The following is a 24,360-nucleotide window of genomic DNA, read 5'->3' as shown; positions in this document are numbered from 1 at the left end:
TTCCCTTTTCTTCATCCTCTGGTGTCATTGCTTATTTTATTATGAAACCATGGAATGATTTAAATGGGAAGGAACCTTAAAGCTCATCTTGTTCCCACCCTGTTTGTCTGAGGTGAGTGGGGAAACACTTCCAATGTGAAAACTTACCTCAGTATTCCAGCCTTTGCACTTCCAAGGAATTTGGGATAAATACGGGTTTGAGTCTCCAGTTTTTCTGTGCAAATGTTAGATTTTTCCTCTGTTTCTGCAGCTTCAGGAGCAAAGACAGTTCTGAGCCTGGAGAGCAGCAGGGTGGGAGTGTCCACCCAAACAAATGGCAGGAAAGGATGGAGACACTCAAAGCTGTTCCTTTCCCCTTTGCAATAATTCTGAAAAACACTGAGATATTTTCTGGGTCTGTATCACACTCAACTCTGATGTTCCTATGGAGAAAAGAGCTCCAAATCCATGAGCACAGACTTTGTGCCAGTGCTGCTGGTATTTGGGGGCAGGTTAATGATTTGTGTGCCACAGCAGCTGGGCTGGGCTGTGTTTATGTGGATTTTAGGGAAGAGTTTGTTTATTCTCTGAAGGGAACAGACGTCCCTGCAGATGGATCCTGCCAATTCATCTCCTTTTTATTTTCTTGTTTCATTTCTAGTAGTAATGTCAGTGTTGTTCCAGGAATCCTTTCTGAAGTCTTGGACTTAGCAAGAATTCAGTTATGGATTTCTTTATGCCTGACCTGTGCAGAAATGTGAAATTTCTACAATTGTTCTGCTTCTCTCTGTTGGCTCTAGGTCCAATACTGTTGGAGAATGTGGCTTAAGGGGTTTTCAGATATAGAAACTGGGCTGTAAAATGATTCTGGAATCTGTTAATAACACTAAAATGAAGTGCACCAGCATTGGTTCTGTATATTTTTGTATTTTTTTCTTCTGAACATGATTACAGGTCAATTAATATTTTAATGTGGTTGGTACCTCTTCATTGATAAGATTATTTTTTTATTCTGCTTCTTTCACTTAGTCAGGGTTTTTTGTGTTCTGAATATATTTTATTGGGTTTTTTTTCCTGCCTGTATTCCAATAGCACATCTGCTCCTATCCTGCACTTCACTCTTGTCATCCCCAACCAGAGCCCTGGAAATTATCCAGCAGGCATCAAAGCAAGCACAGGCTGCTTTTTAATAACAGAAGTGAAACTTTGCACCTCCAAAATATTTCTACAATTTCTTCTTATAGTGCAGCATAAAGTTAATATTGGACCCAGATTCAGTGTTAAAGAATTGGCAAGGAAAGGGGTAACAGAAATATTTAAGATTTTCTTGCCTGAGATGCCTCATTCTAATAAGTAGCTAGCACCTGACAAGGGAAATATTATTAAATTATGGCTTTGAGTCTCTTTTGTTAACAAAATCATGATTTCAATAAAATAGTCATTTCCAAGGTGTGTTTGCATAAGAATATTGGTTTAATTTAGAGTGGGATTTCAGATAGGGAAGCCAAAAAGATTCACAGCAAAACTCTCTATTTTGGGCCTTCATACAATAAATTATTCTTGCTGAAAACCTTCACCAGACCAGCTGAACACTGGGGGCTGAGTCTGATATCCACTGGTGCATGGACAACTTTATTTTCCTTTTAGTTTGTGAATTCCATCAGTATCCAGTGAAAGCCAGGCTTTGCAGCCTTTCTAATGAAAAATAGATATCTACATTGGAGAAATCAGTGGAGGACCTTGGAAACTTGGTTTTGAATTCAAGAAAAAAGGCAAACTGTCCAGATGAAATACGAGAATATGTAATTTATTTCCCTCATAGATTTCTTTTCTTACCATTAATGAGTATAAATGTACATTTAATGTCTGGGAGAGGAATGGAATGGAGCTGCTGGAGGCACTGGAAGCAATGCTGGCTCAGAACAGTTGCATCTGTCATGCAGCAGGAATGCCTGCAGTGGAACCTGCTTTCCAGATAGAGCTGTTTCAAATCAGGGTTATCAGCATAAAATGCCAGATCAAATTCATCAGAGGCAGGAGAAAAATAAAACATTCTGATCCAGGTGAAATTCGAGCCTCTCACTGATGCTTTTCAGCTCTCCCTGGTGCTGCAGAATGGCAGTGCTGAAATTCCCCTGCTGCTGGAAGCTGGGATGCTGCTCCCAAGTTCCCTGTCAGGGGCTGGGATTGTGTTTCCTCCAGCTGAGCATCTCCAGCTGCTCCCCAGAGCCCCTCTGGGCTCCACCAGCTCGGGTTTGCATCAGCAGGGAAGGGTGGCCTGGGAATTTGTGCACACAAATTTGTGCACTCCATCGTGTCCCTGTGCTCAGCATGGCTGCTCCTGGTCCTTCAGTGGCTGTTTGATAGAGGTTGGTGCACAAATGAGCTTAAGCTTTGTGGAAATCTGATAATTTGCTTTTTAATAAAGTCCCATTCATTCAAATCAAGTCCGTAGCACGACAGCACTTTGGGAACTCCTGAGGCTGTGTGGTCACCACTGGACTTATTTAATTTAATTCATTAATAATCCCCATTACTGGGCTTATTTAATTTAATCATTTTACATTTTTAATGTAAAATGATTAAATTTTACATTAAGGCAGAAGCACCTTGTTTTAAATACAAACCCTTTTTATAAAAAGTGGTTCACAGACCTGCCTGTTCTTTTCTTGGTTAATTCAGAGCCACATTGCAGGCATTATAAAGAAAACAAAACTACAGAAAAATAATGTCTGTGTATTGGGAAAAGGTATTCCTGGGCACTTGCTTCTTCCAAAAATGTTTGCAGTAAAAGTTTGCAGAAGATACCAAGCAGGGGTTGGATAAGTCAGCCTTGATTTGGGGGTTTAGCAGGGCAGCAGGCACAGTGAGAGGCAGAGACCTTTGCTGCTGTCTCGTGATAGATGTGCTCACAAATGGACTCTGGATATACTGGACATTATGGAAAATAGCAAAGTGTTGGTGTTTCTGTTCATAAAAAAAACCTGGACAGCATTAAATGTTGGCTGTCCTGTTGGGATGAGGACCCTCTGGGTGGAATAAGGCTTTTTAAAGATTATGATGATATTTTTCCTAAAGCTCAACAGGAGAGATGGGAGTGTAATTAATGACATTTGGGATGGGAATAGACCTTTTTCATGCCAATTCAGGCCAGGCTGTGTGCATGAGGGGTTACCAGGAGCTGTGCAAGGCACTGGGATGGATGATGGATGGGGGGATGGATGGAGGATGGATGGATGGATGATGGATGGATGATGGATGATGGATGGATGATGGATGGATGGATGGATGGATGGATGGATGGATGGATGGATGGATGGATGGATGATGGATGGATGGATGGATAGATGGATGGATGGATGGATGGATGGATGATGGATGGATGATGGATGGATGGATGGATGATGGATGATGGATGGATGATGGATGGATGGATGGATGGATGGATGGATGGATGGATGGATGATGGATGGATGATGGATGGATGGATGGATAGATGGATGGATGGATGGATGGATGGATGGATGGATGGATGGATGGATGGATGGATGGATGGATGGATGATGGATGGAGAGGGGTCACAGCAGCACCGAGCAATGTCACCAACACTGAGAACCCGAAGGGCTGGCAGCCCTGGCATTAGTGAGGAGGGCATGAACCCCAGTCCTTGTGCCAGGGGGTGCTGGTGGGGGTCCCATGGCGAGGCTCCTCTGCAGGCTGTCCCTGGTGCTGGGCTCACGGGTGGGGAAGGCTGGCAGCAGCTCCAGCTGCAGGCAGGGGCGAGCTGTGCTTGGCCTCTGCAAAGAGAAAGGGCCGGGTTCACTGTCTGCACGCTTCCCACAGCGCTCCCAGCTGCTCCTTCCTCCTCTCCCTATAAAATCTCCTGCTTGGGCATCACTGTCTGAGGCAGGAGCTGCACTATGGTGCTGGGCCCTGCTCTAGAGCCTAGTTTGTAATCTTCAGTGCCTGTGCTGGCAGAAGGAGATGGATGAGATGTCTCAGGAGACGCTGTGGGAGAGAAAAGAAACAGAATTAATGTAGACTTGGATGGTGCTCAAGAGAAATCAGCAAACCATCCTACAAAGCCAGGAACAGGAGCTTGGGGGATCCTGACACATCCTCCTTTCCTGGTTTCTGGGGGGACTGGCAGGCATGGACCAGTTCTTCTCAGTATTTTGCACTTGGGGAATGCCCCAATCCTGCATCTCCTTGTCAGAGAGGAGCTCAACCTGCAGCCCCTCTGTACCTCGTTTACAGAGCACAGCATTGCTCTCATCTCCTTTACTGGAAATATAAATAAAAGCCACCTAAAATATGATGCAAACATTTATATAGCTGAGATACAGCAAAATCCACTGCAGGAGGTAAATGATTCTAACAGGCAGAGAGAGGGAAACTGAGTACAGGACATTGTGATGACATGGCTGTGATTATTAAATTACACCTCCTGTTGTACTTTCTTTTTTTAACACCATGGTCCTACAGGGGATAAATGCCTTAACCCACACCCCAGCAGTGCCCAGGGTCCTTGAAGATGGTTTTGTATTCAGGTCCTGTTTGGCAACAACCACAGGGAACTCCTGCCATAAATAACCATCTATTCTAAATAACCATCTGTCCTCTATTGTGGCATCTCCCACTGCTGCCAAATCCATAGAAACACCCAATATTGATTTCTCACCTTTTTTTTTTATGTTGTTTTATGGGTCATGCTACCATTAAAAATCCTAACTTCTCTTTGGAATCATGGGAAAGAGTCAGCCAGGGAGGGCTGTGAGCTCTGATTCCAGTGTAACACTTAAACTCATATAAATAAACTTAAAGAACTTAACTAAAATTAAATTTACTTCAATAAACCTAAACAACTTAAATTTATTTTTTAAAATAAATAAACTTTTTTTAATAAATAAACTTTTAAAAATAAATAAACATTTTAAAGAAATAATTATATTTTTTTTTTCAGAACTGTGTCTGCTGCCCAGTTCCTTGGCTGTGCTTCCACTAATGATTTAGAATGGGCTGTAAATAATGTAAAAACGAGCTGTAAATAACACAGAAAAGGGGGACATACGGTCTGGAGCAGTGTGGATCACAGAGGTCATGTTGCTTTGCAGGACGTGTCCTGGCAGTGGATCCAGGTTGAGGTTGGGAGGTGCTGACTGGTACTGGAGATCAGCAGTGGTTCCTGCAGGTGCAATTGGGAACAGTCATCATTCCTTGCATAGTTCCCGACAAGCCAGATGCTCTGGGCTGAATTTTTTTTTTCACCCAGAGGATGTGGAAGACCTCTGTGGGTGAAGGTTAATGGCTCATCTTTGCTTCCTTCCTCTTTGCTCTCAGCCTCTGGCTGTGTAGGCACAGCCCCTGGGATGTCTGGGCTTCCAGCTGCTCTCCTCTGCCTGGGGCTGTGTCCCAAGTGCTGCTCTTGCCCAGGTTTCCCATAAAGTTATAATTTTTCCACAAACAAAACTAACAAAAGATGTGTTGTCTCCCTCAAACTGCCTCGGTTAGGTGGGAGGTCTCAGTCAAGGGCCCCAGGGTGGATCCTTTGCTGTGAATCTCACCACATTTCCAGAGCTGGGCTGGAAAGAATGGCTCTGGGATTGGGCTGGAGTGAGAAGAACCCTTCAAGCTACAATTCATCAAATGGTTTTGGTTGGAAGGGATCTGAAAGCTGGTCCCATTTCAACCTCATGCCACGGGCAGGGATGCCACCCACTGTCCCAGGTTGTTCTAAGCCTCAATGTCCAACCTGGCCTTGGACATTTCCAGGGATCCAGGGGCAGCCACAGCTGCAGGACCTGCCCTCCCACACAAAGAAGTATTTTTTTCCCTATATCCCACCTAAACCTTTTCTCCTTCATCTGAGAACCCTTTCCCTCCATCCTCCCTCCCAGCAGGCACAAACCCTGTTGTAGCCGTGGAAAGGGGTTTTAACCCTTTAAGTGCAGCAGAAATAAGATGCACAGTTACATGGTCGTCTGTCATGACAGGAAGAAAGAGCCAAGTTTATTCAGAAACACACCCGGTTTTATAGCATACAAGAGTAGAGAAAAGGAGATTGGTTCAGAGAGAAGACACCCCATTGCCAGGGCCTGGGCACACACCACAACAGGTGTTCTATCTTGTTATTAATTCCTTTTTATTGTGACCAAATTATCACCCTGGGAGAAATTCTCCCTAGCCTTGAGCTGGACCAGCTCATGGGCTGGGAACAGAGCTGAGAAGCTCCAGCCTGGAATATTTTTCAGCCTATAATTTTCTCTTACTTTCTCAATCTGTGTCCCACACCCTGTAACAGCTTTGAGATAACCCAGCTCTGCCTCCCCTCCTCGGGCAGGGGCTCTTACCTCCCAGCAGCATCTCCTGCAGCAAGCTGTCGATCCTGGCCACACCAAAGAGCTTCACAAACTGCACCTGCTCGATCATCTGCCAGGTGATGCTCTGCAGGGGTGGCAGCAGCAGCAGGATGTCGCTGAAGCGGCCCCTCGAGTCGTACTGGCGGTCGTTGATGTAATCCTCCAGGTTCACCTGCACCTGGAATCGCATGTTCTTCACCTTGCCAGGCTCACTCAGGCCTTTGCAGTCTGGGAAAAGGGAAAACGGAGTGAACTGCTGGCCCCTGAAGGGTGCAGGGGCTTTGCATCACTTAATTAGTGGTTTGTCAATTAGTCTCATCTGTTTTCTTCTCAGAGCCAGGATTAACAGAAATACACTTGAAACAGTTTTTCTCGTGGTTGGGCTTGGTTGTTTATTGTATCTTATCAGAAAGTACAGAGAGTATGACAGCACCTCCAGCTCCTTGCTAGAAACAAGGAAAAATGGCCACAGAGGCAACTGCTGCAAGGTCTTTTAAGGCTGAACAGTCCAATAGAGAATTAACACCGATATTATTTATACTTTTAACCCCATAACTAGATTCCCATGACCTTTAGAGTGGCACTGACTGACCAACGAGAAATTACTACCTGAAAACCATGAAGAAGATGAAAGATGAACAAAGAAACAACACCCAAAATCCTCCATCTTGTCCTATACCTATTACTACACTATAAAAACCACAAATTTACAACCCATCACCCTGTGAAAGCACACACTTCTAATTCACTACACACTTGTGATTTCTACTTCACCACTCATATTTAGAAGCCTTCTCCAAGGCCTCAGGTCAAAAGCAGTGTTCTCCAGGGGGTCTGTGCCTGAAAGCACAGAAAGCTCAAAAATTCCAGATTTCTGGGATCCAACAGAAAATGTTGGGCTGTGCAGGGAAATGTTGGCCTGTCAGGCAGGCTGTGTGCAGGGAGGAGATGGCAGTGATGCTCTGGCAGTCTCCAAGGTCAGCTGGCAGGTTGGGCTGCCACTGCTTCACATCTCACATGGAACAGGGAAACAGTGAGGGCAACTGGAGGGGGAACAGTAGTTGGAGGAGAAGCAGTAATTTGAGGAGACTTTGAAGGGAAATGGTCAGAAAATAGAAGCTTGCTTCACATAGATGTGTCTGCCTACTGCCATTAGCAAAGGGGAAAAATTTAGAAGTTAAAATATTTATCCACCCAAGGAAACAGCCTGGAATTTTCCCCTGAAAACTTTGAGTCACAACTGCCACCACTAAATGCAGGTGGTTTTAGTGCCTGTATGTTGTGATTACACTCCCTGTAGCATCAGGATCCTGTCTTGCTCTCCAGGTCTTTGACCTGTGGTCAATCCTTTTTTTCAAGGACCACTGGTCCTGCTTGGCTTAAGCAAATAAATTCATCCCTGGGTCGGGTGAAATGCTGGCATTTACAGCCTCCCACTCCTGCCTCTGCTGTTATCCAAACCTGAGATTTCTGGATCACTGCACCATTTCCTTCACTGTCTGCAAAGAATCCACAGGCACCACATTTTCGGGATTGTAGTGCCAAGAGATTAGATACAGTGCTTAACAAATGATTGTGTGCCAGCAGCACGAAGCTCTGAGGACATTCCTGCTCCTTAGCATGGATGAACTTCACACTTGCTCCTTCCAGCTGAAACCTCAGCACCTCTTTGTCACATTGATCTAAGGCTGCACTGAGACACTGATCAGCTGAGAAGGTAATTTGTCAAAATCAATTTGATGAAAAAAAAATCATTTGATGTGACCCTTCCTCAGCTCACAGCTGGCTTTGATGAGCCAAAGATCATGGTGTTCCTGAAACTCCTGGATCTTGATTTTGAATCAATGAATACAGTAAAAAACCCAATAATTAATGGATGATACTCTGAATTCTCCATGCTAAAAGACCAAAGGGCATTGTCTGGACTTGGGATTGTTCTCCTGAGCTCCAGGGAGATACCCATTGGAACTTGGGGCCGAGGCAGAACCCCCTGTGCTTCTGGAAAAAAACAGCAAAGCCTCAAAACAAATGTTTTTTTCTGTGTTTCCCTGTTCTCCATCCTGTGGATCAGCCCTGCCCTGGGCTGCTGCTGGCTTCCAGCAAGATCCATTAGCAGATCCCTGATATTTCTGGGCACTCTGAGCTCAGCTCCCTGTGGTTTTTGATGGTGCTCTCTGGATGCTCCACATTGCTGCTTGCCTGGCTCCCTTTGCTTATACATAATTAATACAGGCATGTATGTCCTTAATGATCATCTCCTGCATTTCAGGGTGATGGGCTTTCCCAAAGCCAACTCCTGCAGGGCCTTGCCCATCAGCCTGGCTGGAGTTCACGCTTGCTGAAGATTAAAACACTCAGGAATAGCTCACTGCTGACTTCAAACTGCACTGCTGAGCATTGCCCATCACAGCACGGGCAGGGTGGGATGCAGAGCTGCCTCCAAGAGGTTTTCCTGGTTTTTTTTTGGAGAGCCCCCATCTGCTCTGCAAGGCAGATCTCACCTGGGTCAAAGAAGATGATGGCTTTGAGGCAGGCGTACTCGTTGTCATCGATCTGGATGTCCCGCAAGGGCTTCACCAACTCGTCCAAAATTCTGGTGGCCACACGAGCGATTTCCAGTTCTGGGCAGTGCATTGGGATGATGAAATCGTTCCCTGGGAAGACAGAGATTCCCCATCAGGTTTTGGCTCTAGCTCTGGTCTCGTCCAGCAGTTAACCCTAGGAGTGTTTCCTGGTAGTCCCAGTGCCGTTTGCAGCAATTTCCAGTTGGCAGGTTTATAATCTGATCCATAAGTGAGAAGCAAGCCCTGGATCTCATTCCCTGGTCCTTATTTATCTCAGCAGCACGTCAGAGCTCCCACTCTGTGCCACACAGCCTGCTCCACGTTCTGCTCTGCTTTGCCCTCCTTACATTGAGCATCTGTTTGTAAGCAGAGCTGCATCTTTATTTTTGGTTTTCTTTTCTTACACAAAGTTATCCCTCTCTCTTTTCTTTGATGCGAACCTTTCAAGGTCAGTATTCTCATTTTTCCAAGAACAATCCCACCTGTGGTGGCAGAGAGCTACATGAAAAGGAAACACCTATCTGCACTGTAATTTTTAATAGACATTCCTGCTAAGTTTTTAAGTATCTGTACCCAAATACCTCATTGCTTGGGCCTTGGCAATTTCAGGTACAAAACCAAGACAACCCAGTTTGAGATGCCATTTAAATACTGGGGCTTTCTCATCCACAATTTCAAACAGTTATAAAAATCCCAGTGAATTCACTTGCTCCTTTTCACTCTCCTCTCCAGCACTGTGTCTCCACCCAGATGTGCAGCCCACGCCCAGGAGTGCACGGGGGGTTTCAGGGATGCAGAATTCTCGGGAATGACTTGGGAAGGGTGAATTATAAAAGCAGGAGAGTGTTTCACTGCCTTACCTAATAGCAGGAAGTCAGTGTATGGTATGGACCTCTTGGCTACCCCGAGGAGCAGATGTTCCCCTGCGTGGGCTCTGAGCAAGGCAACCTGGAGGTGGCACAGCAGAAAGAAATGAGATTACATTGGGAAATCAGAGAATGGAGTGCTGAGCCGTTGCTGTTTAATTAATCCCCATTTGGTGTGTGCTTAGATCGGGCAGATCTGCAGATAAAGTTCTGTTCAGGGCTAGAAAATATCAGATTATGTTCACTTTGAGAAGTGCTGCATTTGTGGCAAACTAAATGAGAAGCTGTTTTCAACTAAAAAAGCAAAGAGGGTCTTGAGTAATCTGAATTCTTAGGAAATAAACAGATTCTATATGTAATTATTAGGTACCAGTAAAGGCAAAATCAGAATTCCCTTGTAATTCAGAACTGCAGCAGTCTGACACCAATCAGAATTTTTTGACTGGATATTTTGCAGGTTGGAGTCACCAACTCTATATTTTGAGGGACTTTGGCTACTGAAGTTATTTTTAATTGGTCCCTCTTTCTCTCCAGTTGTTTATAGCCCTGCACAGGGTAATCTGCACGTTAATGTCTGGGAATTCCTTTCAAAGGCAGTGAATTTACAGGGAAGAGCCTTTTGATTTTACCTGGTCGTCGAGGGGGAGCTCACAAAAGGCTGGGATGTATTTTGCCCATTCCACCAGCACCAGGAGCTGCTGTTTCATGGACTCACACACATCATTGATGGTGGCAATCTTCTTCATGGAAATGTCTGTGCTGTGCACGGGGCTCAGGGATAAATACTGAAAGAGAAACCACCCAGCTGTGCTTGGACCAGATCCACGCTGTTTTATCACCCTCCACAGCAAGGATCCGTCCCACCAGGGCTCTGAGGAGATGTTCCCATTGTGGTTGGACACTTTGTGCTCGGCTGTGTCCAGCTCACAGCCCATGGAGCAGCTTCCACGAGGTGGTGCTCAGTCCCAACACACACCCAGCCCTCCTCCAGGCTGGCTCAGGACAAAATCGACATTCCCATCCCTAGCAGGAGCCAGCAGCACTGTGTGTCAGCTTCCCACCAATCCCTCCAGCCAGCCAGATGCATGAAATGGATCCAGATTTTCTCCCCCGAGCTGCTGTCAGGGACACGAAACTCCCTTTTTGATCTCTAAAGGGCTGCGTGGCAGGGAGAGGGTTAAAAACCATAATTTTTGAGAAGGAAGTGGACTCATTGCAGCATGTAATGTACAACATCTGGACCGTGTGTTTCAATGCAGAAAGGGTACTTGCATAAGAATTTAAAGGACGCTCAGAGTGAAATTAATGGTGGAGCATGAAATAAAAAAGCAATCAGCTTCAGCTGAAGCCCAGCAGATTTATTCACATTATTTTCCTGCCCTAAAATTGTTATCCTGATAAAGAAATTATGAGGAAAGATAACAATCAACCATGACTGGAATATTTTGTTTGGAGCAGGACAGAGAGTGCAGCAAGGAAGGATAAAATTCTGTGTGAATGCAGTGAGATTTTAGGGGTGCAGCAACAATTTAGGCTGGGGGAATAAGGGACCTGGGCTCTGCAACATCCCTCAGCCCTTGGAATTTCAGCTATCTCCCACCCAAGGCTGCATCTGCTCCCTGCAAGATGTATTGCCTTGATAATGGATTTTTCCTGTCTGCTTTTGGATATTTTGCATTTTCTTCCCTGTGAGTTTGTGCAGGAGCCACCCAAGGGCAGAAAAAACATCCAGCCCTGGATGGTTCAGTGGGCTGGGATTGCTGAGGGCCACAGAGCCGTTCGGAGGGGCTGTCCCCACGTGTCCTACCTGCTGTGCCATGGCCTCAGCCTGAGTGAGGATGTTGATGGAGAGAGAGCCATTGTCCTCATAGCTGCTCCTGCGGATGCTGATCCTGTCACGCTCGTTCTGCACGGCTGAAACGAGACAGAGGTGCTGGTGGCAGTGAGAAACTGCCAGGGCAGTGAGAAAATCCCAGGGCTTGTGTCAGTGAGAACATCCCAGGGATTGTGTCAGTGAGAAATTCCCCCCCAGCCAGTGGCTGCTGCTCCTTGTGGTCCCTAAACAGGAGTGGATGGGGCTTTGTTCTTGCAAGACCCTCCAGTGTTGTTGGATGTTGGAACAAACAGGCTCTAGGGAGGGGAAAAGGCCACTTCAGAGGGAGAAGACCAAGCACAAGAGGGAGGTGAGGCCATTTGGGGGTCAGAGCAACACCCATGGGATGTTTGCTGGTGCTACTGGGTTTGATGCAGCTCAGGGGGAATTCAGGGCTTTGGTGTCACCTCTGTCCCCTTGGCAGTGCACCCACACTGCTGGAGCCTTTGGGACCCTTTCTGCCATGGCTGCACTGAGAGTCCTGTGCTGAGCTCCTGCTACAGCAGGATGCTCCTGGGGCTGCACCTCATCTCATGGCAGCGCTGGAAAAGCATCCCCTGATCCATCCTCAGAGCAGCCTCGGAGTGTCCCCTGCCCCTGCAGGGTGATCCCAGGGGACATCACCACTCGTGGGACACAGAAGGAATCACTCCATGAAGGCAGCTCAAAGAAAAGGAAGTTTAAATCCACTTAAAACCCTTGAAACCATTCCCTCAGTGCTGCCCGTCACAGAGCTGATTTCAGTGAGCCTGACACCCCGACAGCAGTGACAGATAAAGACAACACCAAGCCAGGGTTTGTCACCAGCCCTGCTGCTGCAAATCCCTGCTGGAAACCAGCTCAGTGCCCTGAACTGGCAATAACAGCAACACCACAGACCTTGGACACACTGCAGGGACCACAGCAGAGTGAAGATCAGCCCGGACCTGCCATGGTGAGTTGGAAAAAATCACCGATTTTTGAGGCCCATTCCACCCTTTAAACCATCTTTTTCCCAGCCCCGTGCTCCATCAGCCCTGCACAGGGAACAGAAGGCATGGATTGCACTTCAGCAGCCTATTTTTGCAACACAGTCTCTAAGAGCTGACTCACCTCCACTGCAGCCATCGAGTGAAACAGCAGCAGACAAAAAAAAAGAGAATTTAGACTAAACCCAACCCGGTTTCAGTGCTGGTTTCTCCCCCAAGCCCTCTTGCCTCTGTCCAGCAGCTCAGGGCTGGGGGAAGGAGCCTGAACACCCTCAGTGTTTTCCTGGCAGCTCACACATCTTGGCTACAAACAGCTTGGAAAGGCACTTGTCATGTCCTCAAAGCAGAGGGAGCAGGAAGATTTAGCATGTGGTGACAGTGCAGAACATCCCTCCTCCTTCATCCAGCAGTCCCAGACTCCTTTTGCTTTATTTGGGGAGAATGACTCAAACAGAGCAGCCAAAGCACGACTCACTCTGGGCTTTAACCCCTTGGGTGTACAACACTGTGGGTTTGTCTCAAAAGTGGCCACTGGAAAAGATTTTTCCAGCAATTTTTTTTTTCCCTTTCTGCAGAATCAGCAGAGTTATTTTGCCATCATTCTTTTGGATGGTGCTGGGTCTTGTTTTAGAGCATCAGGACTCGTTCCTGGGAATCCATACAAAGGAAAAACGTGACCAGTGCCTTGCACAATTTGAGGGAAAGTGTTTTTTTTCCTGCCAGCCCATGTCCAACCACTGCTCTGTTTTCCCAACCAGCCTCTGATGAGGGGCCAACAAAGTGAAAGGGCAGAAAACAAGCAGCAGTGACAAAAATCAATGCCTCCCCTTATCAACAGGAGTGCAGTGTTTATTTTCCAAGATCTGGGGCTCAGCCTTGCTGTCAGTCAGGATCAGCTTGTGGGGATCTGACTTTGTACCTCAGAGCCAGCCTTGCCTGCAAGGGGCTGTGAGAGTGCATCCATTTCTGAAAGGTGCCACACACAAACACATTCCTGCAGCATTTTCAGGCTATGGACACTACAATTTATCACCAATTTAGAAAAAAAAACCCACAGCTTTTTGGGAGGCTCTGCTAACCCTCCTCAGCAGCATAAGTTGCCCTGTTTATGAGGGGAGGGTCAGTCTGAAGTGAAGGTGGTTACAGGAACCATAATCCCCACATTTCATGGGTTTTATTGCTCCACCAGAAAGGTGTGTGGCAGCATCCAGCACCCAGGAAGGAAGAACAAACTAGACCCACTCTGTGTCATCACTGGCTATTTTATAACATCCCCATCCAAGCTTCTACACCTGGATTTATATCAGATGCTCCCTCACATGCTCTCAGGGTGAGATTCTCTGCCTACTTACAAGAAAAGGGACAAGTTTTGCCTTTCCAGTTGAGCTACACATCTGATTTTATGTAAATCCTACAGTCCCAGGCAGAGCTGGTGCTCACAACAGACTCCTTTAAGAAGCCTCAGCCTCAGTCTTTTTATGGCACATATTTCAGTGCTTCCCTCATGCTCTGATAAGCTCAATTTCCAGTGTGAGTGGATGGCACAGAGCGACTTTCTCAAGGTGATTTGGGTGTTATCGCTGAAAGCACCCAAGATGTGATGGAATTAGATACAAAGAGGAGTTAATGTTTCACCTGCCACAAAAATTAATCTATTACTGTGCAGTGATTATATTGCTGTATTTATTGTGTTTGTGAAAGGGAAGGGACAGGTCACTCCTGGTGAGGCAGTGGGAGTGCTGGAGGGACGTGCTGGCCCTGGGGGTGCTGGGCTCAGGTGTGATCTTGGCTTTGCTGTCAATAAAACTCAAAAAACCTGCAGGAAGGACTAAAAACCCAGAGGTGGATCCCTCTGTCTCCCAGGGGCTGCTATTTCCACAAGTGCCTGGCAAAATCTTTGCTGGCTGTTTTATTCCCCCCCCTCCAACCCTGTTCCCTGCACATTCCCAAAGCCAAAAAAAAAAATCACAAAGAGCCACCCAGCCCCACAAGAAGGGACGTCAGTGAGTCCCCAGGATGGTGCTGGCCAGGGACAGGGTGGGCTTTCCCACAGGGAAAAAGGGGACAGAGGGCAGAACCATGCTTGTGTCTCCCTCCAGGGAATTGTCCCTGGCTACAGCATGTCCTGGCTGTGGGAAAACAAACATATTCTCCTTGTGACGCAGGGGAGCCCTCAGAAGGGTTTTGTCACTCAGAGCAAGGCTGGACACTCTGCCTTGAGCTCCTGGCAAACAGGGCTGTGTTTGTGGGATTGCAACGAGCCCCTGCTTCCCAAACTATCTGTCCTTGTCTTTGCCATACAGGGCCAGAGCCTGGCATGAGGAACCTCCAGGGAACCCAGTAAATGGGGGCACAGGCACTGGGAGAGCAGCAAAACAGTGAATTTCCACAGCAACCGTGGAGGTTCAGGCTTTGCCTGCACGGGAATTACTGTTTCCAGCATTATTCCACTAAAGCCAGCCTCAGTGAATGCTGGTGGGGCTGGAAATGAGGTGATAAATGGCACAGAGAGAGCAGGAGGAGGGAGGTCCCTGATGCTGCACTCACCAGTGCTCACAGCGTTTGTGTCTTCACCGACAGATTTACTCCTCCTGCTGCCTGATTAATTTATATCCACAAATAATCTTTTTTCCCTGAGCTACCTCGGATTTTGTAGGTGTGGTGTGTTTTATTCGCAAATAAATCCCAGTGGTACACGTACATTTAATCCTTTCATGGGCCTGTGGGCTGATTTATGACTACTGAAGGTAGAGAAGATCCTTTATCTTTTCCATCCTTCTTTGCAATAAACTGCAGTCCCAGCCTTCTGAAAGTTGGCAAGAGAAATGTGCAAACAAAAGGTATGAAACAAGATAGAGGCCCTGTGAAGCACTAATAAAACCGTCCTATAAACCTGTCCAATTTCACAATAATAAATAAAGAAGAGCCTCAAACCCTCCTTACTCTTGCAGCAGTAAGTGGTACAACAATTCTTTTTACTTCTGCATAAAACTAAAGAAGTTCATGCACGCTCAGATTACTTAGAAGGGGATGAGAGGTTAAATATTAACGCCTCTTTTTTTGTTTTTTTTTTTTTTTTTTTTCCCAACAGAAAACTGAATCCTGACAGTGCAGCACTGGCATTTCAAAAGGCTTGCAGGTTTTCAGGGCACTCAGCTCCATGTGAGGAGATGACCTGGCTCACTTGAGAAATCACACCCTGCTGATTTATTCCAGGTTAAACATGATCTCAGGGAGATGCTAAAAATAGAATCCCACTGTTTTCTTTGGGTGTTTAAGTACCTGGTGTTCTGCTCAGCCACTGATGCTGCAGTGACCAAAAACCTGTCTGGTAGCATTGAGCAAGACAATAGAAATTGAACCTTCTGAGCCAACAGAGAGTCAGGGGGAACAGCCAGAAAATCCCCAAAACATCCAGACCACCCTCTGGCACAGTCCCAGCCTTAACTCCAACACGAGAAGAAAAGAGAGAATCTCCTGTAAAAATCTTGGATCCTGATCATTGAGGTGTTTAGGACATAAGAGGGTTTTTTTGTTCAGGCAAAGGTTTCCCTCTCCCCTCATCCTCACTTAAATGGTTGTTAATAAAGTGAATTATTGATACCAAAAACGCAACTGGGATAGGAGTGATTCTGAGTGAGCTATTTCCTAAGAAATCTTGTGGATTTTCCACAAGACTCAAGTTTTGTTCCTTCCCTGCTCTCGTTAGGGCTGATGGAACCTGGATCTCCATTCACAAGCCTGGAGGTGTGGGGCTCTTGTGTAGGGCAGTCTTGGTCCTTCCTGAAAGCAGGACTGAATTCAGGCTGTACAAACGAGGCAATCTAAAGATCCTAAAGGCAATTTTCTCAGCCATTCCCTGGGGAGCCTGTTCAGTGCCCCAGCACCCTCCGGGGGAAGAACCTTTTCTTAATATTCAACCTAAACCTCCCCTGACACCGTTTAAATCCTACAGTCCCCGGCAGACCTGGTCACCGTGTAGCTCAGGTATTTGTATTATATGGCTTTTTCTTTAGGGAGAAATTTCCTTTCTACCAGGCTACCCAGTTCCTTGTAATTCCTTATCCACCAGAAAAGTTTCCAAAAGGGAAAAAAAAAAGAAAAAAAAAAGGAGAGCGAAAAAAAGAAATATCCAAACGTGTCTCATCACATCTTACAACATAGGAGGATGGGTTGGGAAAAAAAAAAAAGAAAAAAGAACACAAAAACCCCTCTCTGGATCCAAAATTCCTGTTTATCAGTTAGTTAGTTTTGCCAGGGAACAGCAAGTTCTGCAGGCTGTGCACACAGACACTGAGCAGTGGGTCAGTGGGGCACGGGCGGGGGTGGCACAGCCCCGCTGTCCCCACCCCAGGTGTATTGTCACAGGCAGCCTGGGAAAAGGATCGCTCCCCTTCTTCCCCCGCGCGGTGGATAAACAACGCTATTGCCACACCCTGGGAGCTCCGATTGCCGTTATAAGGGCTGGCCCTACAGGAATGTGCCAGGGAAAAAGGGATGTGCCAGTGCTGCCACACAGAGTGTGGATGTCACCCCTGCCGCCTCCCAACCCCGACTGCTGCACGCTCCCAAAGGTTTTGTACAAATATTTGGACGCCCCAATAGCGTTCCATCCGAGACATGGTGCCTTGGGGTGACTGTATGATGCCTATATCCCCAAATCGTCTGTTCTGTTGGTGTTGAATATTAAATTCTGCAACTTTAAGACTGGTTCCAGGAGTGAAGGGGGGAGAAAAGAAGAAGTGCAGAATTTCTCCTTCTCCCCAAGGCTTCGCAATACTGTTTAATATTAATCTAGAACCACCCAAAAGCAAACAGCTGTGTTCTTTTAGTGCACACAATTGTGCAAGAACTTTTCTTTCCCAGTCCTGCACATGTGCTCGGGGTAGAGCTCTGGCCAGCTAAGCTAATTTCTGCACAGCAGTTGCTCAAGGTGCTTTAAAATCTTCCTTGCCAAACACAGGAGCATTTTCCGAGCGCGCAACCTGACTGCGCTCATTAAATTTCCGAGGAATGTGAGGATGTGGAACTTGAAATGAGTCATCTTCCATCAAGCTGCACTCAGTGATGGAGGCATGAGCCAGGGTTTTATAACTTTTACCATAAAAACCAATAAAAAAATCATGCTTCAGCTCAAAGAAGAGATCTGATAACCAGATTTCAGCTTTCCCAAGCAGTGCAGTTTGCTGCATTGGCAATTGGCTTTTTCCCCATCTAGAACTGACCAGATCAGCTTCAATTTGGTCTTTATTAATCTGAGCTCTATTTGTTTTTCCATCTCCTGTATTTACTCCATTTCTCCTAAATTAAACCAGCCAGCATTTTTGCTTCATCCATGACTTATGCCAAATTTCAAGACACCCTTTTCTCTCCAGGAAAACATATGGTCAGAACATTGGAAAGATCATTTCATCACCAGTAAAATCTTATGAATTACCAGAAATCGAAGGCAAAGTTCCCCTTGGTTTTGGTGGGGCCACAATTCCCCCCCTTGAGTGAACTTGGTGACATGGAAAGAAACTTTCAAGCTCCTTTCTAGCTCCCTCATCTTCTAGCTGCCAGTGGGTTGGGAAACAGCACAAATGAAGGGTGAAGAGTGTGAAAGCATCACCCAACAACCTGCACCTGGGGTGGGTTGGCCCCCAGTTTGTCAGGCACTCAGTGGACAAAGACAATCACAGTAAAACAGGATTATCCACGCTCTCCCAGTGGGCAGAACTGGACAAGCAGAGACCAGAGGTGCTGTGATAAATCCCAGACTTCCCCAGGGAAGCTGCATGTAGGCACAGGTAATGCAGACCATTAGGTACTATGATAGTATTTCCTTTAGAAAGGTCACATCCTGGTGATCACCAGGATAAACAGGAATTTGGGATCCAGAGGGGGTTTTGGTGTTTGTTGGGTTTTTTTTTCCCCCCTAGTCCTCCTGTGTTGTAAGGTGTGATGAGACACGTTTGGATATTTCTTTTCCCCTCTCTCCTTTCTTTTTTTTTTTTTGTCCCTTTTTGTCCCTTTTCTAGTGGACAAGGAATTACAAGGAACTGGGTAGCCTGGTAGAAGGGAAATTTCTCCCTAAAGAAAAAGCCATATAATACAAATACCTGAGCTACACGGTGACCAGGTCTGCCTGGGACTATAGGATTTAAACGGTGTCAGGGGAGGTTTAGGTTGAATATTAGTTCCATCTCCCCAACCCAGCCAAGGGGAAGAACAACACAAGGTGTTGGCCAGTCTGGGATTGGCCCTTCAGAGCTGGTGCTGGCTCCACATTCACCTGTCACAGCAGCACGACCCAAGGGTTTTGCTGTGAGTCATATCCCCTGCTGGGGTACATGAGTCAGCTGTGGGGGACACATGAGTCACCCTGATCAGGAGCTGTGCCCTGTGGCATGGGGGAGAGGCTCCCACTCCTGAAGGCTCTGTGCTCAGGCTGGACCTTGCCCTTGCCATGCAGCTACGTGAGCATCAGCCCAGCCAACCACGCTGCCTGAAGCTGCAAGCTGATGGCATTTATGAGATTGGAGGTGGCAGATCCTCCCTGAGATTGGCACAGGTGGGATTAGGAGTCAGTCACACCATGGGTATGGAGAGAGGAAATTGTTAATGTAAAGCACTTAGAGACCAAATATCCCTGAGGAAGCCCATCCCTTTCCCAGCACTAAAAGACCAGCCTGACAGGATGGATGAATGATATCACCAGGCTCTCATTGAAATGGAGATAAAATGGCAAATGGAGCTCTCAGCTGCAATAAAAAATATCTCTGTGCCACACAGTCATCATCTCTCCAGCCAGTGCTCCTGCTGCTCCCCACCCTGCTCTGCAGTGGAACAGGGCCTAAGACAGCAGCAGGAAGGTTTGAAATGTCTCTTTGCACCCACCTTCTTTCTTCATGCCAGCTCTGAAGCACTTCTTCAGCCTGCAGTACCTGCACTGGTTCCTCTTGTCTTTGTCTATCACACACTGTCGGTTGAACCTGGGAGGAGATGGGAAATGCAACATGGAGCAACCAGCCTGGCATCTGTGACCCCCTCACCCTGAGCAGCCCCAAATACAGCCCCAAACCCAGCCCCAGGCTTCCCTGAGCTCTGCATGATCCCAGAGAAGAGCCAAAGGTTTGCTAGAAATGGATTGAATCAACCTTGGCTTGGCTCACTCCTCCTCTTCCCAGCCACCGCTCCTTCCAGCTTCAGACCACCCACCCTGCAGGGACTGGGATGGTTTTGGCTGAGAAAACATGACTGGGGCTCAAGCTGTGCTCTGCTAGGAGCTCCATCTCCCACTTCCAGACACTTTCTGGGTGTTTGGCGTTGGGGTCTGTCTGATTTCACTTGTTAACTATTCTACGATTTGCCCTTTGGGTCTGCAGCCCCGTGGCCTCCTAATTCCTCCTCCTTGCAGTGGGGATTTAGGAGCCCTTGTGCTGTTCCAGGGGTGGCCCACGCAGGCTTGGCAGCTCTCCCCATGGTGGGTGAAACAATGGAAGGGGAATCTTTCATGCAGAGAGGAGATGATGTGGCTTGCTCCAGCACCATCAGGTTGTAAAAACTGAGGCACTTCCCCAGACTGGTAAAAAGCCAAAGGTGCAAAGGCCCAAAAGACTTCCAGAGGAATTCACGTCTGCCATAAGCAGAGCTCAGAGCTGGGCTGAGCTCACCAAATAAGGGCTTGCACACAAGCTTGGCCTCAGTGCTGTGGATCTTCCCTGAGCTGCCAAATATCACAGAGATTCATGGATTCCTGGGGAGAGGCAACAACTCTGCTCCCAGGAGACCGACAGCTGAAATTTCAAAGAAACCAGTGGCAGAGTTCATCTCCTGCTGCAGGAATCCCACAGTCCATGGGATGGGCACTGTGTAGGTGGACACTGCTCTCAGCTCAGGTGTCTTTCATGGCTGGTGTGTCCTGGAGTGATAAAGGCACCAGGAACATTTTGAGCAATGGGGTGACTCGCACTGGAAAATTCTGGAATGTTCTTAGAGGAGGATAAGATTTGGAACAGAAAGAAAACTTCCAGGTTTTCACTACAGATGAAGGGCTTAAGTGTATTCAGCTTTGGGATTTCTTTCCACTTTCTCCTATGCTAAAATAAATATAATTTTTCTAAGGTCAATTAAGATAGTAGCTTTATAATTTATAGGCTTCTCCTGGCAAAAAGTCTCTCTCAAATGTACACCTATGTGCCAAAGTGGATGTGAATCATCTCTGGTCAACGCTTGTTTCTCAGAATATTCATAAAATCATCACTGATAAGTCAGTGGACATAATTTATTGTATTTCAAAATAAGAGTGGAGAAGCTGGGACAGGGCTTTGGAGGTGACAGATTCTTGGATGCTTTGGATGTTTTTTAACAAGAAAAGCAAGAAAGATGAAATCTCTGGAGCTTTGGTCCTTTGCCACTTTGGCTTCCCCTCTGAGGAGGTCATGGTGTCATTCCACACTCAGGGTTTGTATTTATGTATTTTACACATCAGTCAAACCTCAGGTTTTAGGTTGGACTTGAGGATCTCAAATATCTTTTCCAACCTGATTCATTCTGTGATTCTCAGGTCTAGGAATTTCCCTCGATTTACACATTGGGGAAAGCAGCGATGGTGAATTCACCCAACGCATTGCTTGGTACCACAGAAATTCTCAGGGTGCCAATGAGACAGGACTGAGTTTAGAGACAGGACTGAGTTTACTCCCTGTAAACCAAACTGCAATCCTTCTGGTGGCCTTCATGGTGTGGCAACTTGCCATTTGAGACACGATGCCCTGCACCTCACCCCACCTCATTTCCCTCATCCATAAACCTCATTTCTCACTGGCAGTACCTGCAGGAGTAGACGTGGTTCTTGCGGACGCTCCTCCTGAAGAAACCTTTGCAGCCATCACAGCTGGAGGCCCCGTAGTGCTTGCCAGTGGCCCTGTCCCCACAGATGGAGCACAGGGAGTTGACACCATTTGGGAGCAGGTTGGTGTTTGCTGACTCGGCCGCGATGGCCTCTGCGGGCAGAGAACGGGACAATAGAACCTCTGAGTTTATGGTCATGCTCTTCCCAAAATCAGCTCCTTTGCTTCCTTCCTGCCTTCAGCGATCAGGTTTCAAGCTGCATAACCCAAAGTGCTCCTGAGAATTTATCAGTTAGCCCTGCTTTCCTGCAGAGATATAAAGAAACCTCACTTGCATGTGAGTTTGATGTTTTTGGTGGGATGGAGAGCCCCCTCCTCAACGAGATACCTGGAGAATATGGTTCAAAGGTGCTGTCCACATAAGAAAATGGGAAAAAAGCTCATTAACTTGAATAAATAGAAGAAACAGCAGAGGCAGAAAGGATGAACTGCTTCATGCCCATGACAGAGGTGCTGAAGATAAAACACTGTTCTTGAGAGCTCCTCTGCAGCTGGAGAGCAGAGACAGCAGCTCCCACAGGGATCACTTTAATTCTAAGTCCAGTCCCTCCTCTGAAATTCTCTCTGAAGAGCCTCACTGCTTTCCACTGGAGAGCAACAGAGGTGTGCATGAAGATCAGATTTCTAAATTAGGGACCTAAAATTAGGTCATATGAATGCCCTCTGTCATGTCCTCCCTTTGCACCCCCTCATTTGGGGCAGGAATAGCTCTGCCCCTGCCTGCCCTGTGTGTACACACTGCTGAAAACTCCCCGTGGAACCTCTCCCTCTGCCCTAACCACCAGACTCACTGCCCTCTTAATCCTCCTAATTTGAGGCACAGCTTGGGGAAGGAAAAAAACCAGGAGACCCTTGTGAAGAGGGCAGCTGAGAGTGTTTGTGTCTCCCCTCCTGTTTGCAGAGCCTGACCTGGGCACTCGCTGCAGGAGGGTTTTATGGATTTATCACACCTCTGGGAGCATGTTCTGTGCTCCAGGGGAGCCCAGCTCATCTCCAGTGACCTCGGAAAATCCCTGGGACACGGCACACCCTGGGATGGGACAAGACACACCCTGGGATGGGACAAGACACACCCTGGGATGGGACATCCTCACAGCAGAGATGGGGAAAGCTCAGCTTAACAGTTCCATATAGAAAACTGCTCAAAGGGGAGCAATTGCCATCTGATCTGATCTGCCTGGGGAGAGTTTTCTAATCCATAATGCACAAAAATAGCTCTGGGTAATCCACACACAGAATGTACATAGAGAGAGAGAGAGAGAGTGGGAGCAGGTTATTTTTGTGTGTGAATACACATTAAAAAATTACAGTGAAAATATTTGCTGTGCAATGAAAATTGTAATCACCCCCCAAAAAAAACAACCAAAAAAAACCAACCCAAAACAAAACAACAAAGCCAACAAAGCTTTAGTTTTTCAAAAACTGGAGAGCTTCTTAGCTAAGGCTGAGACTAAGACAGTTTTAGCCAAGACTTCACTAATGCAAAGTTCAGACTTATTATCACCTCCTAAAATAACCCTTTTGGTCCATATTCACCTTCTGGGATGAGTAAATAAGTGGGTTGTAGCAAGATGGGAGCAACACAAGAAGAAAGAATGACAGCATCAAAATCATTCTTAGGTCATAATGACCGGAATTGAGATTTGTCTCTTCCCAAATTTTGTGTAAGATTCTCTCAGCTCTGACATTTGTCAGAGAGTGACACTTGGGCCCTTTGGGAACAATGTCTATGTCAGAGGTGTTTAATGGCAATTTAGGTTGGTTTTCAGTTGACTATTGTTTTGGTTTCTTTCCAATGATTTTTGATTTTATATTGCTTAATAACTCAGCATTAAATGAATTGTACAGAATATTCCTTTGAGGATAACTGCAGAACATTTGGGCATCTGTTGTTCCACCCATTTTTTGAAGGAGCATATGACCATAAGCAAATGCAATTCCATTTTAAAAATTTGCACAACCAAAACGTAGATAATGCAGCCAATTTCCTCTTCACTCCACTCATGCTTTCTCTAGACTTCAGAGGAATCAAGCCAAGGTCAAACAGTTTAGGTCTCCAATGAACCCTTCATCCTTCAACAGGTCCAGACTGCAAAATATTCCTGATGCTGGAAAGCATTTCCTCATCAGAAAAGATTTATTTATTTTTTTAATGTGAGTAAGATGTGAGAATCTGCTTGCTGATATAAGGAAGGAATTAATAATCTGGCCTTAAACCAGGTATTACTGGAGGAGGAACCATCAGCACTGTGTGTGTGAGGGCCTGTGGAAATTAGCAAACCAAATTTTGCCCTCACTTGTATCCATGGAAGCACAAACAAACCACCAGTGACTCTGTGGCTCTGTGTTAGGGCAGCCCCACAGCTAAAAGTTCAAAACCCTGGGAGGGAGCCACGTGTCCTTTTCAGCTGAATTGGCAGAATGTGAGCAGAAATGTTAATAAATAATTAAATAAATAAAAGGAAAGCCCTAAGCCAGAATGCACGTTAATTATGAACACAAGTTTTAATTACAAAATCCTGTTACCAGCTAATGATGGGCTCCAAATGAGAATTGGCCCAGAGAAGAGCAAAGCACAACTGATACTGCAGGTACGAGGAGATTCTTTGAACACAGCTTTCAAACCTCCCCAATATTTGTTTTTTTCCTGGAGTGATCTCTGTGAGGAAAGGCAGCACAGGATCCCTGGCAGCTCTGTGAAATCTGCCTTGTGTGCTCCATCCCTGCCTGGCACAAGGAGAGAACCTGAACAGTTCCTACACTGTGACAAGGTGCCTTTGGAACCTCCACTGGAGACATGCACTTGATTTTGTTCTCTGGGAAAAGACCACGACTCATCTTGACTTTGTCAAGGCTG

General features: G+C 46.5%; 1 protein-coding gene across 3 annotated transcripts in view; it reads right to left on the bottom strand.

Annotated features, from left to right (window-relative positions):
* Positions 1-1,765: 1,765 nt before the first annotated feature.
* Positions 1,766-24,360, bottom strand: part of LOC106852088 (hepatocyte nuclear factor 4-beta-like) — a 45,108-nt gene continuing 22,513 nt past the window's right edge. For all 3 annotated transcript variants that reach the window (XM_088172083.1, XM_088172084.1, XM_088172085.1), the window contains 9 exons: positions 21,425-21,596; positions 19,489-19,583; positions 11,576-11,682; positions 10,398-10,553; positions 9,763-9,850; positions 8,840-8,992; positions 6,330-6,566; positions 5,051-5,164; positions 1,766-3,987 (listed from right to left, as the gene is read on the bottom strand). In XM_088172083.1, coding sequence (XP_088028209.1) covers positions 3,851-3,987; positions 5,051-5,164; positions 6,330-6,566; positions 8,840-8,992; positions 9,763-9,850; positions 10,398-10,553; positions 11,576-11,682; positions 19,489-19,583; positions 21,425-21,596 — 1,259 coding nt within the window. In that variant the 3' untranslated portion in view covers positions 1,766-3,850. The remainder of the gene's footprint in view (positions 3,988-5,050; positions 5,165-6,329; positions 6,567-8,839; positions 8,993-9,762; positions 9,851-10,397; positions 10,554-11,575; positions 11,683-19,488; positions 19,584-21,424; positions 21,597-24,360) is intronic.

The sequence above is a fragment of the Sturnus vulgaris genome, chromosome 12, assembly GCF_052056855.1.
Source record: "Sturnus vulgaris isolate bStuVul1 chromosome 12, bStuVul1.hap1, whole genome shotgun sequence".
NCBI lineage: Eukaryota > Metazoa > Chordata > Aves > Passeriformes > Sturnidae > Sturnus > Sturnus vulgaris.
Note: the sequence above shows the minus strand (reverse complement) of the source record. Positions and strands in the feature narration are given on the sequence as shown.